General features: G+C 29.2%; 1 protein-coding gene across 2 annotated transcripts; it reads left to right on the top strand.

Moving 5' to 3' along the window:
- The first annotated feature begins 68 nt into the window (after nucleotides 1-68).
- Nucleotides 69-7,045, top strand: LOC126835288 (probable ATP-dependent RNA helicase DDX5). 2 transcript variants are annotated; one of them, XM_050567777.1, is made up of 13 exons: nucleotides 72-353; nucleotides 412-606; nucleotides 1,361-1,486; nucleotides 2,916-3,027; nucleotides 3,114-3,302; nucleotides 3,370-3,549; nucleotides 3,618-3,790; nucleotides 3,857-3,967; nucleotides 4,032-4,093; nucleotides 4,352-4,411; nucleotides 6,188-6,430; nucleotides 6,505-6,682; nucleotides 6,771-7,045. In XM_050567777.1, the coding sequence occupies exons 1-13, from the start codon at nucleotides 337-339 to the stop codon at nucleotides 6,781-6,783; spliced, it is 1,659 nt and encodes a 552-aa protein (XP_050423734.1). In that variant the 5' UTR covers nucleotides 72-336; the 3' UTR covers nucleotides 6,784-7,045. The 2 variants fall into 2 exon arrangements, 1 of the variants encoding a protein (XP_050423734.1); XR_007685181.1 differs by lacking the exons at nucleotides 6,505-6,682; nucleotides 6,771-7,045 and adding an exon at nucleotides 5,698-6,013 and having other exon boundaries at nucleotides 69-353; nucleotides 6,188-6,311.
- The last annotated feature ends 8,912 nt before the right edge of the window (nucleotides 7,046-15,957 follow it).

The raw sequence follows: 15,957 nt of genomic DNA, 5'->3' as shown, positions 1-15,957 counted from the left end.
AGTTTTTCCTGTGGTTTTTCAGCCATGATAAATACGCCATCTTGTTAAACAATGTTTATAATCTACTAAACTTTGATATAATTTTTTGTATGCCTTTTTAATTTTGAAGTTCAATTATTTATATGCGAGATCATAATATTTACATCTATAAATCTTACTATCGAATATAAAACTAGTGTGAGGTAGAATCGTAAGATTCTCACACCTACCTGCTCTTAGAAAGTACTAATATTATCTAATAACAAAATATGATGGCTCTTAACCGTATTCCTAATTATTGATACCTACTTTAGTTTCATTAGATATTATAATTAGTTTTGACATTTCAAGTTTAATATGGGATATAGCAGAAAGTAAGTCACATTTACCATTGTTTGAGTTCACTTCTAACTAATTTGGACATTTTTATAGTCCAATAAATACAATGAGAGATCGACGAAGGGATCGAGGTCGGCGTAGCCGTAGCCCAATGCGTAGACGAGGTGGTGGTGGTCGAGGTGGAAGAAGTGATCCTGGCTCAAATTTACGGAAACCAAAATGGGATATGAAAAAATTAGAACCATTTAAAAAAGATTTTTATGTTCCCAACGAAGCTGTTAATAATAGGTAAATTAAATGTGTAAATTGGCTAATATACATGTGTTGCATTGCCTGATAATTAAATGGTGCTATAGCCTACAGTGATTCTGGACTTTTCAAATGACCTAGTGCAAGCTGTAGGTCTGGTCAAATCCAACATAAACAATTTGCTTTGCTTAAAAATTTTTTGTTTCAAACTCATATACCATAAGACATGAACAACTCTGCTAGTTATGTAATTTAGCAATTTTTAAGGATGTATACTTCTAATCCCTGAAAAATTAAAAGCCTACTGGCTGTTCAAACCAAATAAACAAATCTGTATACTAAGAAAAACCAGAAATTATCTTGTACCTAGCTCTCATTATTTCAAAAATGTGCCAACACTTGGCTCATTAATATTTTAAGTTTTAAGTGTTTTTAAGCATTTTTTTTTTTTTAAATAGTAAACTAAAGAAAAGGTTTTTCTTATTAATTTTATTTTATAATGATATTAATGTCAACGAATTTGTATTGATTTTTTAATGCCCATATCTCAAGATTTGAATAAACCATAATTATATACATTAATAACTATTAATTACATCTGTTATTTAGCATTTTTAAAAGTATGAATTATTTATTTAAAAAAAAAAATGTTACTATAGTATAATATTCTTTAAATAATGAAGTGTAACTTATGTATGTAATAACATAATACAACATACATAGTTATTAAGTTCAAGTATACAATTGTATTTATAAAATATATTATGACCACGTTAAATATGTTTACTTTAAGGTCCAAGGCTGACGTAGAAAAATATCAAGAAGAAAAAGAAATAACCCTAGTAGGTGAAAATATTCCAAAACCAATATTCAAATTTGAAGAAAGTGGATTTCCTGAAATTATTCTTAAAGAATTAAGGTATTTAGTAACAAACTTATATATTTAGAAAACAGTTCAATCGACTACATCAATGATTACGATTTTTAATTTTATCAAATGACGTCTTAACCAGGAAAGACCCTATTCGAGCCCAGTTCGGTAGCCGAGTGGGGCGCAGAGCATTTCTGCCATGCATAGCGGGAGGGGGGCCGCCTCTTATCCTAGCTAGGTAGCCCTGCCCAGTAAGCAAGATTGTCTTTGGCCGAATTTGAACCAGCAACAGTGCACGGCGGCACCGCCGTCTTAATCTGTTTAGCTACTTCGTCCCCCAAATGATTAAAATTTAAAAGCGACTGTACTTTATTCTAAAAGAGAAAATACTGATTTTATGCATCACGACTGATGGCTGGCAACCGCTGCAAGTCAAATTTCTCCCACTCTTGCCAAAATGTGGCGCCAAAAGTACACAGCAGTCACCATTCAAACCTTGAACCTAACCAAAGTATGTCGCGGTGGGAGATGCGCGCTGCCGAACATAAACCGGTCACTGCCCGCTATATTCTTTTTTGGAACAGTGTATAGTAACCCTTATGGTCTGAGCAACATGCAGTGTACTGTTGGTGGGAAATAAATGAGTTTCCCCTGAACAAATCCATGAAAACTGCTGTAATCGTTTTTTAACAAACCAATTTTTTACTATAATATTATTATAGCTTAAAATTATAAATATTACCGCAATATAATTGAGGACAGATGTTTGAGGTTGAATTATCCATTTAATGGACCTGCTCGCGAAAATTGCAATGTCGTGTGCAAGCTATGGAAACTTTTTTAAATCATGATTACACTAACTTATTTTTAGCTTTTTTTTAAATTATCTATTAGGTATAAATTTTAATATAAAATTGTTTTGAGTTTTATCTATTTTAATGGTGAAAAGTAAAACATGCTTCCCTACAATTCTCACACCTCGTAGAGTAGTCCTCGTAGTAGTAGATGTAATAATTTTTTTTTTTTGAAAATGCAAACACTCCTTACAGTGTATTGGACTTTATTTTTTGATTACGTTACTAAAAACTGAGAAAAAAAGTAAAACATTTATGAAAATTGGTCATATTTAAACTCTTAATATGGTGTTTAGAAATATAATTTTGAAAATCCAAGTCCAATGTACTTTTTTTCTAAAAAGAAAAAAAATTATTGTAATCTTACTACTCTAAGAGGCGTGTAAGTTATTCCTGTAGGGATATTTTACTCATAATAATAGGTACGCCTAGGCGCATTAAAGGGATGTATAGTTAGATGGTAGAATTATCATTTGTATGATTTTTTAATTTTTAATTCAAAGACTGACTTAAAAATGAAAAAAAAATTAAAAAAACTCCTTGAAATCCATAAAAAATTTGGCTTAGTCCTTTTTTGCCTTAATCTATTGTTATATTTGTAAATAATTATATAAATTATATAGGAAGCAAAGTTTTGTTGAACCAACTGCCATCCAAGCCCAGGGTTGGCCAATTGCATTGTCTGGAAAAAATTTGGTCGGTATAGCATCAACTGGTTCTGGGAAGACTTTATCGGTAAATACAATTGTTTGATTGGTGGTTTACCATATGATACATTGGTATCATGTTTTTCTATCATCTAAAATATGTAAACATTTCAGTATATTATACCAGCTTTAATACATATTTCACACCAACGTAAATTGTCTCGTGGCGATGGTCCAATTGTGTTAGTTTTGTCTCCCACACGGGAACTTGCCCAACAAATACAAAGTGTCTGTGACGATTTTGGGGACGCTTTTGGTGTTAGCAGTACATGTCTGTTTGGTGGGGCTCCAAAAAGTGGACAAGTATGTAATTAAAATAACTATTAAATTTATTGAGATTTGTATATTAATGTATAGAAGTAATATTTAGGCAGCTGATTTAAGCCGTGGAGTCGAACTGATCATAGCTACACCAGGACGTTTGTTAGATTTCCTAGAACAAGAACGTACAAATATGTGTCGATGCACATATCTTGTGTTGGACGAGGCCGATAGAATGTTAGACATGGGTTTTGAACCACAAATAAGAAAAATTATTGACCAGATTAGAGTAAATACAATTTTATTTCATCTTAGTATTTATTTATTATTTTATTATATTTACTTATTTTGGTACAGCCTGATAGACAAGTGTTAATGTGGTCGGCAACATGGCCCAAGGAAGTAAGAAATTTAGCAGAAGAATTTTTAGATGATTATATACAAATAAATATTGGCTCATTAACATTGGCAGCTAATCACAATATTCAACAAATAGTAGAAGTGTGTCAAGAGTATGATAAAGAATCAAAGTAAAAACATATTATATATTAATACTTTTAATCTTTTATAGTATAAAGTATATTTTATACATTTAGATTAATAACTCTCTTGAAGAAAATAATGGACGAAGATGAAAATAAAACAATAATTTTTATTGAAACCAAACGACGTGTTGATGAAATAACTCGTAAAATAAAAAGGAATGGGTAAATGTAACAATTTACTGAGTCTTTAAACTTTTTAATTTAATAAAATAACCATGTTTTTTAGGTATTCAGCTGTTTGTATTCACGGTGATAAATCACAATATGAAAGGGATAATGTTTTGAAAGGTATAGTTCCTTAAACCATGAATTAAACATATATAGATAGACATGCTGCATATTTTTTTGGCTTATATCGAATTATACATGTATTAGATTTTATTTACTCATTATTAAAACGGTTTGCCATAAATGTGTACTCTCTGGCCTAACTATGTATGTTTAATCTATACTTATGGTAATAATTAGAAAAAAATGTGTTATGCTTTATTTTTTTATTGTGTAATTAATTATTGATGTTCAATTTTCAATGAAAAATATTTTCAGATTTCAGAGATAGTCGATATCCAATATTAGTTGCTACAGATGTTGCTGCCCGAGGACTTGGTAAGTTATTCTTTTAAAATTATTTATGTATCGTAAGACATTTTATTTACTAATAAAACATTTATTAGTTAATACAAATATTTACAAAAATAAATAAATAACCATTATTAGTATTAAGGATTAGTCAAAATTATCTTTGAAAAGTCGGAGGGAAAAAATAAGCAATTGGCTTGTAAACGTATCATTTATTATATTATATAGGTAAAGTGTCTTTTTGTACTGCTTTCTTGTTACATGAGAAACATATAACAAATTTTTCGTTATTAAAACACTGTTATTTGGGATTCTATACAACAGAGTATTGTGTTTTTCTTATTTTTAATGTCTATCTCCATGAAAAATAAAGTACAATTTCTGATCAAATTTGTTGAAAATATTTGTATAGATATATAGAAATCATCTCATTTTGTACTCAGTGAATAGGCATAGTTAAAATTTAAATTTAAACAAACAGGATTTATACTTGAAAGAATTGAGACTACGGCTAGTAAAATGTATTTTATTTAGTTTAATGCATTTTGTTTTGTACAATTAAATCTCTGTAGGTTTTAGAGTTGAACATTTAAAAACAAATTTTTTTTTTTATTAAAACATCTTGATTAAATTATTTTTATTAAAGAGAAACATTGACCAACTATTTTAAGTGAATTAAAATAATAATATCTGTATCCCTTTTTTTTGTTAGTACACAATATATTTTTAATACTTCTTTTTATAATAAGTATTAATTTTTTATTTCTAATAATACTATGTAAAAAAATATAATGATTGTTAACAATTTTTTTACAATTTTAATTGGCATTTTAGCCACTTGAAACTTTTAGCAACTTGAAAAAACTCTAAATAATATTTCATACATTATCAGTTATAAACTAAATTTTGTTTATCTTACATTGAAAAAACATATTTCTTGTTAACATTTGCATACTAATTAGTTCATAAAATTATTTGATTGGTTAAATAATGATAATAATTGGATAATTTAATGATAAATACATTATCTTACACATCATGGGTTTTTGTTATCTGCAGTTATTAGGTATAATTTATTTATTATTACTGTTGTATACCTAAAAGTTCAAAATATATTAGAAGTATAGTATTATAATTAATGATAATAAGTTATTGGAACCAATTTATGTTAAGTGTATGTCTTTATGCATATTATAATTTATTAAACTTATATATTTTTTTTTTATTATAAAATAGGTATTTAAACTTTTGTAATATCTTAGAATTATGGGTGTTTGATATGTTCTATTTTTCTGTTTTATTTTACATTACAGAGGCACACACAAGCTGTACAATGCGTACAAAATTTAAAAAAAAAACTTTTAAAAATGTTTCAATGTTGTCGCATTGTCGACGCTGTGCCTCGAATATGGATATGCATAAATAATTGCGTGTCATACTGTTTGTGTGTTCGTGGCGGCTCGGGCTACACGAGTAGTTTGAGTGGTCACCCGCCAGCGGCAACGTGGGACTATAGTCATCCACACTGCTGCTCCCAACGTGCCTCGATCTGTCTGTGTGTGTTGTGACGTGTCCAACGTCTATCGTTGTCCCACGCGGGGCGCTTAACACGTACACTGGATGTCGATGGTAATTAGCAAATAAACATAATGTTAAAAATGTTTTTGTTGGAAGTACATTATGGTAAATGAGTTTTTATTGAAGATTAGGCTGTGGTAGCAACATTTTACCAGCGTTAATATTGTTGACATTTAAAGTATGATCAACGCTTTATTTATACAAATTATATACTTTTTTTTTTAGATGTAGAAGATGTAAAATTTGTGATCAACTTTGATTACCCAAATAATTCTGAAGACTATGTACATCGTATTGGACGTACAGGCCGTTCTCGTAAGACAGGGACAGCTTATACTTTTTTCACTCAATCGAATGCCAAACAAGCAGCTGATCTAGTGGCTGTTTTAACTGAAGCTAATCAGACTATAAGTCCAAAGTTGAAAGAAATTGCTGATAATTGGCGTTCTAATGGAGTATCGGGAAGAGGTAAACTAATTATTTTAGTTGATCATAAATTATTAATTAAACATATATGGGTCATAAAATTTTATTGTTTTTAGGTGATAGACGACGTGGTTGGAGAAATGGTAGATCAAAGAAATCAAGAAGTCGATCTAGAAGTCGTGATCGCTATAGACGTAGATCAATTACTAGGTCAAGATCAAGATCTTACTCCAGATCTAGGAGTCGTAGTCGTTCCAGATCTTATGATAGACATCGTAGACATCGAAGAAGCAGGTATTGAATTATTACTTATTTATTTACATACTTTTTTTTTTAATACATAATAAATATGTGTAAATATATATATTTTTTTTTTTTTTAGAAGTTCAGACTAAGTATACCCATTAGCAACAAAATAAATTCTTTTATATTTATATATATATTTTTTTTATTATATCTATTAAACTTTGAAGAAACAATCTACAAACAAAAAAATACTAGGATATTGGTATAAATAATAGTAAAATATGTTTTATCGTTTTATTTTTTTATGTGCTTAAATATATGTCTTTAACACGCATCGACGAAACACAATTTGACTTATAAATGTTATTATTAATAAAGTTTTGTATTCAACACATAATGAAATCTCTAAATTCTCATTTATAATAAATAGTCAATTAATTGAGAATATTTGAAGTTATTATTTATTTAAAAAATATTATAATTGGTAGCATGATATATTAAAATTATTATAATTAATATGATATACTACTTAATATTTTTTAAGACAATTATGTTAGTACAATATTCCTTTTAATAAATTATACTTAAAAATTGTATTTAATATTTTAAGTTAACCAATTTATTTTACATACTTTTTGTTAGTGATTTGTATACATATTTGTAGAGTATATATAATGAAGGAAATCATAATTTCCTAGTCAAATATAAGAAAATAAAATTGTATATTCTCGTGTTCATAAAGTTGTGTTATATAATTTAGAATATTTTATTTAATATATTCAGCATTAAATAAATACAATATATTATAATCATACAATTAGTTATTATTATGTAGCAAATATTATATATTTATTGAAATTAAAAGAAATTCTAATTCTATGCATTTTATAAGTCTCTAGGACCATCCCGTCATACGTCCAGCTTTCCATTCATCCCGGTCGGTTGCTCGCGCCTTTCAATCTGTTCCTCCTCCTAGCTTCTTCACTACATCTTCCCACCTCATTCTCGGTCTTCCAATGGGTCTTTTTCCGGTTGGGTTTTTTCTCTAGTACTGTACGGAGTAATGGGTTTTGGTTTCTCCAAGCTTGCCCTGCCCATTGTAGTCTCTTATTTCTGATTACTTCAACGATGTTTGGTTTTTGGTGTAGTGATTCTAATTTCTCGTTTTTCCTTATCCTTCAGTCATTGGTTACACCGTCCTTCACAGGACCAAAAATTCTTCTCGGATTTTCCTTTTAAAAACGAGGAGTCTGCTCTCGTCGGTTTTCCGAATTGCCCAAGTCTCTGCTCCATATGTAACAATTGGTCTTATCAAGGTAGTGTATAGTTGTTTTTTTAAATCCCTTGACAGGGATAGATCCCAACAGCTTCGCTAGTCCGAAAAAACATTTATATCCAGCCTGGATATTCATTTGTTATATTTGTCCATATTCCTTTCTCTTATATTTTTTTCCAATGCAATATTAAATAATATAAGCGATAAAGAGTCTCCTTGCCTTAGTCTTGGCCCTACTGGTATTTGTTCCTTTTTTAAAGCTCCTATTCTGACTTTAACATACGTTTCCATAATACTTGACTTGGTCAGATTTATCAGTTTATGTAGGAATCTCTACCAATATATTAATTAGACCTTCTCGGTGTAGGCTATCATATGCTTTTTGGAAATCAACGAAAAGTACAAGCATTTTCTTATTGAACTCCCGTGTATTTTGTAAAAGTTACTTGACGATAAATATTTGGTCAGTTGTCGATCTACCGGGCTTAAAACCACCTTAGTATTCTCCTATTACACTTTCAGCTGTCCCTTTTATCCTTGATAGAATACAGTTACTGAATATTTTATATGCTACATTTAAGAGTGCTATTCCTCGGTAGTTGTTGCAGTCCTTTCTATTATCTCACTTGTGTATGACCAATATCATCGACGTTTTCCAGTCTTCAGGTATTTCTTCAATTTCTTCCCATACATTGGTAATTATTTCCCATATTCTTTGATTCAATTCTTCTCCTCTATTCTTTAACAATTCTGCTACGATCTCGTCCTCTCCAGGTGATTTGTGATTCTTTAACTTTTATACATGGTACCTGATTTTCTCTAAAGACGGGATTAGGCATATCTGATAATTTCTGGTAATTTTTTTATTTATTTAAAAAATAGCCCACGAATCATATTTTATATTAATATGCTTTCTTTCTTTATATTTATTTCTACAAAACTTACATCTATAACAAATGTTAAAAAAAAAAATACGCATCTTATAGAGAACTATAATATATTATTTAATTATATTTATTTATATTATATATTTTTTTATAGTATTTACATAAATGAATTAGTTTTTAATAATCGTCCTCAGCTTAACTTTCACTGCTATCGTCAGAATTAATTGTTTTGATAATCGGCTCTAATATTTCGTCACGTAAGCCCTCTTTAATATAATCGTCGTCTTGTAGTTTGTTGTAATGTGTCACATGCCTACTTCTTCCAGTCGCCAATCGTTATGGAGTTCAACGTTTTATGCACTAATTCTTCGACGTCTGTCATTTTAAAACTGGTATTTTCTTCTGCGACTTTTTCTTTAATCTGTGCGCATTTGACCTCCGACAGTGATATGGCGGCAGCCGTACAACTTCATGACCCATTGACAATGCAATTTCGTTGAGCTCGTGTATTTTTTTTTTTAATATTTGTTATAGAATAAAATATGATAAATAATAATCATCACACGTAAATCTAGAACGAATAACGCATGTAAGGAAAACCCATAAAGGTTGGTATTATCCAGCGTTGTTGAATAATACCGAATAAGTTAAAAATAGACCTGTGTTTGCCGCACGGGCCACGGCTGACGGCATAAATGAACATTATCCCTAAGCTTATCTATTTTTTTGTCATTGGATCTCTATATCGGATACCAAAAGGTCCAAGGGACCACTAAATCGACTGTAAACTAGACCTCTTTGATAATTAAAATCAATATATTTTTGATTCCTGATTAAAAATGGGGTAAAATTGAAAAATTACCGTATTTTCACGTACGGTATTAACTTTGCTACCGTATACCGTATGTAGTATAAATTTACCGTGCAAGTACGGTAACTACCGTACGTCTGGCAACACTGGATCATGAGCCAGTCGACTCCCCCGGTATTGTGGTAGACTAGGACTCACACCACCCTGATTAAATAATATGCTAAATAGTAAATGTATGCTCTATACTCTATAGTATAAGGTTTGTGACATGACTTAAATTTACTATTGTATAAATATAGGTTTATTTTCTAAAGTGGCTGCACTGAAAATCACGAGTTGGGGGTAGTTCTTCCAAAAAATGATAACGCGTTATAAGAAATAAATGTTACATAACCTATGAAATGTGTAATACTACAGATAGTACCAACATCGATTTTACCAAAAACCCGCCAAGAGAAATTTCGTATTTTAATATCAAAAACATTGCCTTTAGTTAGGTTCTTATCTTTATTGCAAATTGTAGTTAGATCTTTATCAATTATCTAATTTAAATCGTATACACTATACACGTAAAATTCATAATAAATTACATTATATTATAGTATATACCTATCATATAAGTATATGTTATAATTTAATATTATTTGGTATAAAATAATAATAATTTTATTAAAATTTCCCTCAAATTGTTTATATTACTATTTAAATAAAACATTATTTTTACTTTTTACCTAAATTAGTTAACGATTTCAGAATTTGGCTGTCAAGTATAAATTAGTTTTACCACATCTTACATATGTATTCTGTAGTTAAAGAATACAGGTAGGAGCTTATAAGCTTTGTCTTCAATCTTGTCTTTTAGAAGATATATTATTAACAAAATTTGGTACCTAAAGGATATATTAGAGCAAGATAACGGAACATATGACACTTGTAGTTTAAATACCTTACATGAATAACTAAAACAAAACACATATTTCATTTTCAAGTTTCCACATAAATCAATATATACATTATAAGGTTATAGTCCAAAGTGAACCTTTTGCCAGATAAAGACTCGTGAAGAGAAAAAAATTGTTGTACGGCCCCTTTTGCATGGGATAATAGGTAGATAATACGAATATGGCATAATATAAAATTACTGTAAACTAGATTTAACAATTCTGTTGTATTAATAAAAATGATCAAACTTGGGTCGTAATCGTATAAACGTCATACTCAATAAATATATAATGTAATTTAATAAAAACTTGCTTTTATGTTGGTGAGATTATCAAATCAGACTGATCGGTATTAAAATACCTTGCAAGACTGAATGTTATTTATAATCAATTAGTAGGTTTTTAAAATAATTGTTATTCACTTAATATTTTACAGAAATTAGTTTATATTAAGCTACTCTGAGTATATATTTTTATTATATAAACCAAACTAAACAATATGAATTTGTTCTGAAATAGTTATTCATATGATTTAAAAATATGATACAATTTTTGGTCAATATAAATTTGCAAATTTACAATTATCTCTTGATTTGAAAATGTCCTTGTTTGTTAGAAGATTGCATAGCCCATATTTTATTAATCTATGTACTTATTCATTTAATATGGCCATTTACTTAGTGAATAGTTAAATTAATAATTTATGAATAATTACACCAGAAATCGCATAATATGACAATTGATACACATTAATGCGAGCGTATCAAGTACTCATCACATAAATGTTGATCTACCCTTGGTATGGTACAAAGATCTTAATTAAATAACTGCAAAACTTCTTCAAACGATTGTACTGTTCCATCCTTTATAAATTAGGTATGGTACCCTCGTGTTTAATATATATTTTTCTGTTCTAGGAACTTGCTTTCTGTTGTAGTTAAATAATTTTTGGATTAAGTCCTGCCGTTTTACGGTGGACAATATTGACATAAAGCTTTTTTTTAATTATTTTAATTAATACTCTGATAATCAGCATCTCATCATATTTATTTATCTCTTATCTCGTTCTCATCGAGATCTGCTGTTAAAGCTCTTTTTGCCCACAAAAAGTTTAATAAGTTATAATAAGACTGATTTAAGTATGTTAATATTTACTTAAGATTGGTGAAGTTGTGAAAATTTAAATGATATAAACGTAGCTATGGACATATTTAATGTGAAAACTAATGAGGCTATTTCCAATTCCACTAATATGTATATAATAAAATTGTCAAATCAGAAATTAAAAGATTGAATATCAAGCGGTCAGGTTAACTCTATTTTAACTAAGTGAACATTTTTCAGGAAGTATAAATTATTAATTACAATTCAGTAGCACTTTTTAAATTGTGGTAAACCAATGGGTAACTCTCTCCGAAATAAACAACCTAGCTAAACCACCAAGAGTCGAGACTATTAAAATTTAATAGGTACAATTGTATAAATATAATCATGATTACAAATGGAAGGATTGTCGTTTGAGTTTTCTAACTAAAGTTTAGACTAAACTAGAGTTTCCTAACTCGCAGCCGGTTTTACCAACTATTGTTAAATACACTCTTAAGTCTTAACACAATGTTAGTTAACAATTCATATTTCATTTAAATTTAACATCCGGTTAAATTAAATGAGCTACACATAAGACCATAACATTATTATTGTTAAATTCTATTTGTTAAGTTAACAAAACGTTAGTTGGGTTACCAAAGCGGACCTCGATTGCAACGTTCTCATTGGTTATCAAGATATGTGATAACGGATAAGTGATTGTATTTTGTAACTTTCTATATACCTACTCAGTTTGAATTAGAAAGTAGAAAACAAATTAATCTCACCGTTTGTAAAGTCGCAGTTAACTTCTATTTCATAATTGTTTGCTCTGCTAAAATAATAAAGTGATAATTTTTCTATTTGATTGTTGTTAGTACGACAATATAATTGATGTATATTTTTAGATCATTGAATGTATGATAATTTGCTGATAGAAACATTAATAGCTTATACTTATTTATTTCAAACATCATTTATTACTAATTATATTAAGTACAATAAAACGAATAATCCGAAATTACAATGTAGTACCGGTTAGTGTTCTTAAAATGCACTTACGTGTTATTTATTTTATAAGAAACAACTAACTCAACAAAAGTCTTGCACTAAAATATAAAAAATGTACCCTATCTTACGGTACTTAAAAAATGTGTAAAATTGTTATACATTTTATATAAACTTTATAAAATCATGAATTTGTTTTTTAATCTTTTAGCTAGTTAAAAATTTGAAAAACAATAATTGTTTAAGGGGATTTTATGTTTTTAAGGAGCTTTGTATAGACAATATTAAAAAAAAAAAAAAGAGATTTTAATAAATTTCGACCATGTCAATTAATTTACCTGTTAATTTGTATAAGCTTCAAGGTATTATAATTAATACAAATAATTTTTTCTATGAGTAAAAGCCATGTTGGCTTTATTGTAGACGAAAAAGCCAGACAAAATTTCAACTACATAATATGATGCGGTCCAATTAAATTTTTTTTGAAGAGATTCGAGTTCTCAACTATGTGTTATGCAGGAAGCCGATTTTCATTTAAACATTTCAATTTCTTGTAAATAAGTAAATAAATTAAATTTTCAATTTTTTTCAATTTTAAAACCCAATTTTTTTTTACATAAAACAGAAATCGTGTACCTTACCAGAATTAAAATCGAACTGTCCTAAGTCTGTCTGGCTCTTTGGTCTAAAACATCTAAAAAGCAGATCGTTATGTTAGATCATTAAATTGTCTACAAAGAATGTTTGTACACATTTTTCCAAAAATGCATTATTATACGAGAAAAAATTTAACATAACTTTTTTCATTTATTCGGATAAACTGGTTTTCTACGGTTATTTAAATATATTTGATAAACGAGTAGAACGTGTTTAATATATTTTTTATAAATAAAAATTAATAAATCGTCTTTTAATTAATCAAAGACAATATCAATACAAATCAGTCTTAATAATAAGTCAATAAGGTTGACCAGGATCTAATTTTTTTACGGTAATTATATTTTATATCAAAGAAGATGATTTTTTTTTTTTTTTTTATTTAAATATGGCTTCGACTACTAGGTCATTAGCCTTTAGTTTACATTTACATTTACATTTTTTAGTACAATATTGAATTTTACAGTTTATTACATAAGTTAAGTAATTTAATGAATTTTAGAATGTTTTCTTCGTTGTTTTCTTTTAGTGCGTTTTGAATGTTGTTTGGCTGGTTGAGTATGTGGCGTTCGTTGTTGTAGTTGTTGCATTCTATAATGATGTGTTTCATGGAGATTGGTTTATTGCAGGTAGAACATATTGGCTGAGGTTCGTGGTTGAGTAGGTGTGCGTGGGTAAGGTGGCTGTGTCCAATTCGGGTTCTTGTAAGTATTATGTCCTGTCTTCTCGTCAGTGATACGTTTGAAAGCCATTTTTTGGTTGTTGTTTTAATTTCTCTTAGTTTATTACTGGGTGGAGTGTCTTTCCATATATTTTGCCATTTTTGGTGGAATCTTTTGGTGATTTGATGTGTAACGTCATTTGAAGTGATTTCTACCAACATGAAGATGATTTATTTTATACTGTTCCCAGTTTAACAATTTCTATAATATATCTTTTTAGCGATCTATTAGTAAAAAATGGACGATCGTATGAAATGTTTTTTTATTATCTATTTTGTAGGCAATTTAATTTTATAAAATAAAAAATTTAATAATAAATTTAAAAGTTTTATACTTAATATATTTAATAGACATGCATTAAGGAAGGAGGGGCTGGTCTCAGCCGTCCATCTACAACGTACCAGGGACGTGAGATTAATAAATTTATTAGCCATTATTTGTCAATATATAATTATTTGACGTCATAAGGTTACTATAGTAAGTAGGTATTATTATTATAATAATATACATGTATGTTATTCTAAGTTTTTTGTCTACTGAGTTTTATTTCTGAAAAACAGGACTCAAAACGTGAAGGTATGTCGTACCAATTATTATAGTCTTGCTTTGATAATGGTATTAGTTGAAACACGCTTTATTATTTCAGGAAAAACGGCAGATAGCAATTGTATATTGTACGCAGATTGAATACTTACAGTCAACAGAAACGTAAGTCGTACCATTGTATTATTCCATTGCACAGACCGAACCAGTGATCCGATAAGCAATCTAAAAACAGATTTGAATTCACCATTTGAGTTTACTTATGATTGGTCAGGGCACTCTTTTAACTTTAACCCTTTCCAAATTTGAAATAATGTTCAAACGTGTTTTATACATAGTAGGAATAAGATGTCAAAAAAGTACCCTAACCGATAATAAGTAAACTTCATGACGAATTCAAATCTGTTTTCAGATTACTTATCGGATCACTGGTTCAGCCTGTGTGATGCAACAAAAAATGTATGTTATATTAACTAAAATGGTTTTTACTCATAGACAAAATAATTTAAATTAGAAATAATACCATGAAGCTTAAATAAATTAACCGGTAAATTAATTGTCATGATCGAAATTTATTAAAACAGAGAAAAAATGTCCATGCTTAATAGTAATGTGTATAACATTAAATGTGAGTTATTGAAGTAATGTTTACCATTGTCCAATACCAAATTATTGATAGCATCCAAATTCACTATTGCTCTAACGTCATCCATCAATTCAAGTGCATTCAGTGGTTCATCGCGGTGAAAAAACTTATTTATAAATTCTATTACCGTTTGCCGGTCTTTACTGGTGATAGAACTATAGAAGCTATCACCAGTGAAACCAAGTGCTAAACCAATCTTTACACTAAATGTATGTGCGGTTGTGTCTGATCAAGGGACAAACAATCAGTCAGCGTATAAGATGTTAGGTATGACATCTGAAAAACCTTATTTTTATGTACGTTATCAACAAATATTTTCTGTAAATGATGTGCCACATATTTTCAAAAATATTCGTAATAATTGTCTTAATTTTGAAAAATTTTGTTATAATATTTTATAATTTGAATGTAATTTTGATTTGTATTAAACTATACTATTCTACAAACCACTTTGGTCGCTAGTCAACGCTAAACAACAGTTATTGTTACTTGTTATAACAATTATTGTTAATTATTGTTACAGGATGTTTAATCCCCTATGGGTTGTTGCCCCTCTGGGCTTAGTTGTACTGGCGTACTACTCGTACAAGTGTTATGCAAAAGGAGACAATGAGGAGGACTGGCAGGAAGAGCAGCGGCAGGAAGAGGAGCGACAGGAGGAGGTGCGACAGGAAGAGGAGCGACAGAAGGAGGTGCGGCAAGAAGAGGAGCAGCAGGAGGAGAAGCGACAGAAGGAACAGGTGTGG

The sequence above is a fragment of the Adelges cooleyi genome, unplaced genomic scaffold, assembly GCF_023614345.1.
Source record: "Adelges cooleyi isolate 19-005CV unplaced genomic scaffold, UGA_ACOO_1.1 ACOO_flye_CR_arks_rails_tigmint_CR_PRNA_23, whole genome shotgun sequence".
NCBI lineage: Eukaryota > Metazoa > Arthropoda > Insecta > Hemiptera > Adelgidae > Adelges > Adelges cooleyi.
This window is presented reverse-complemented; position numbering and strand designations above follow the sequence as displayed.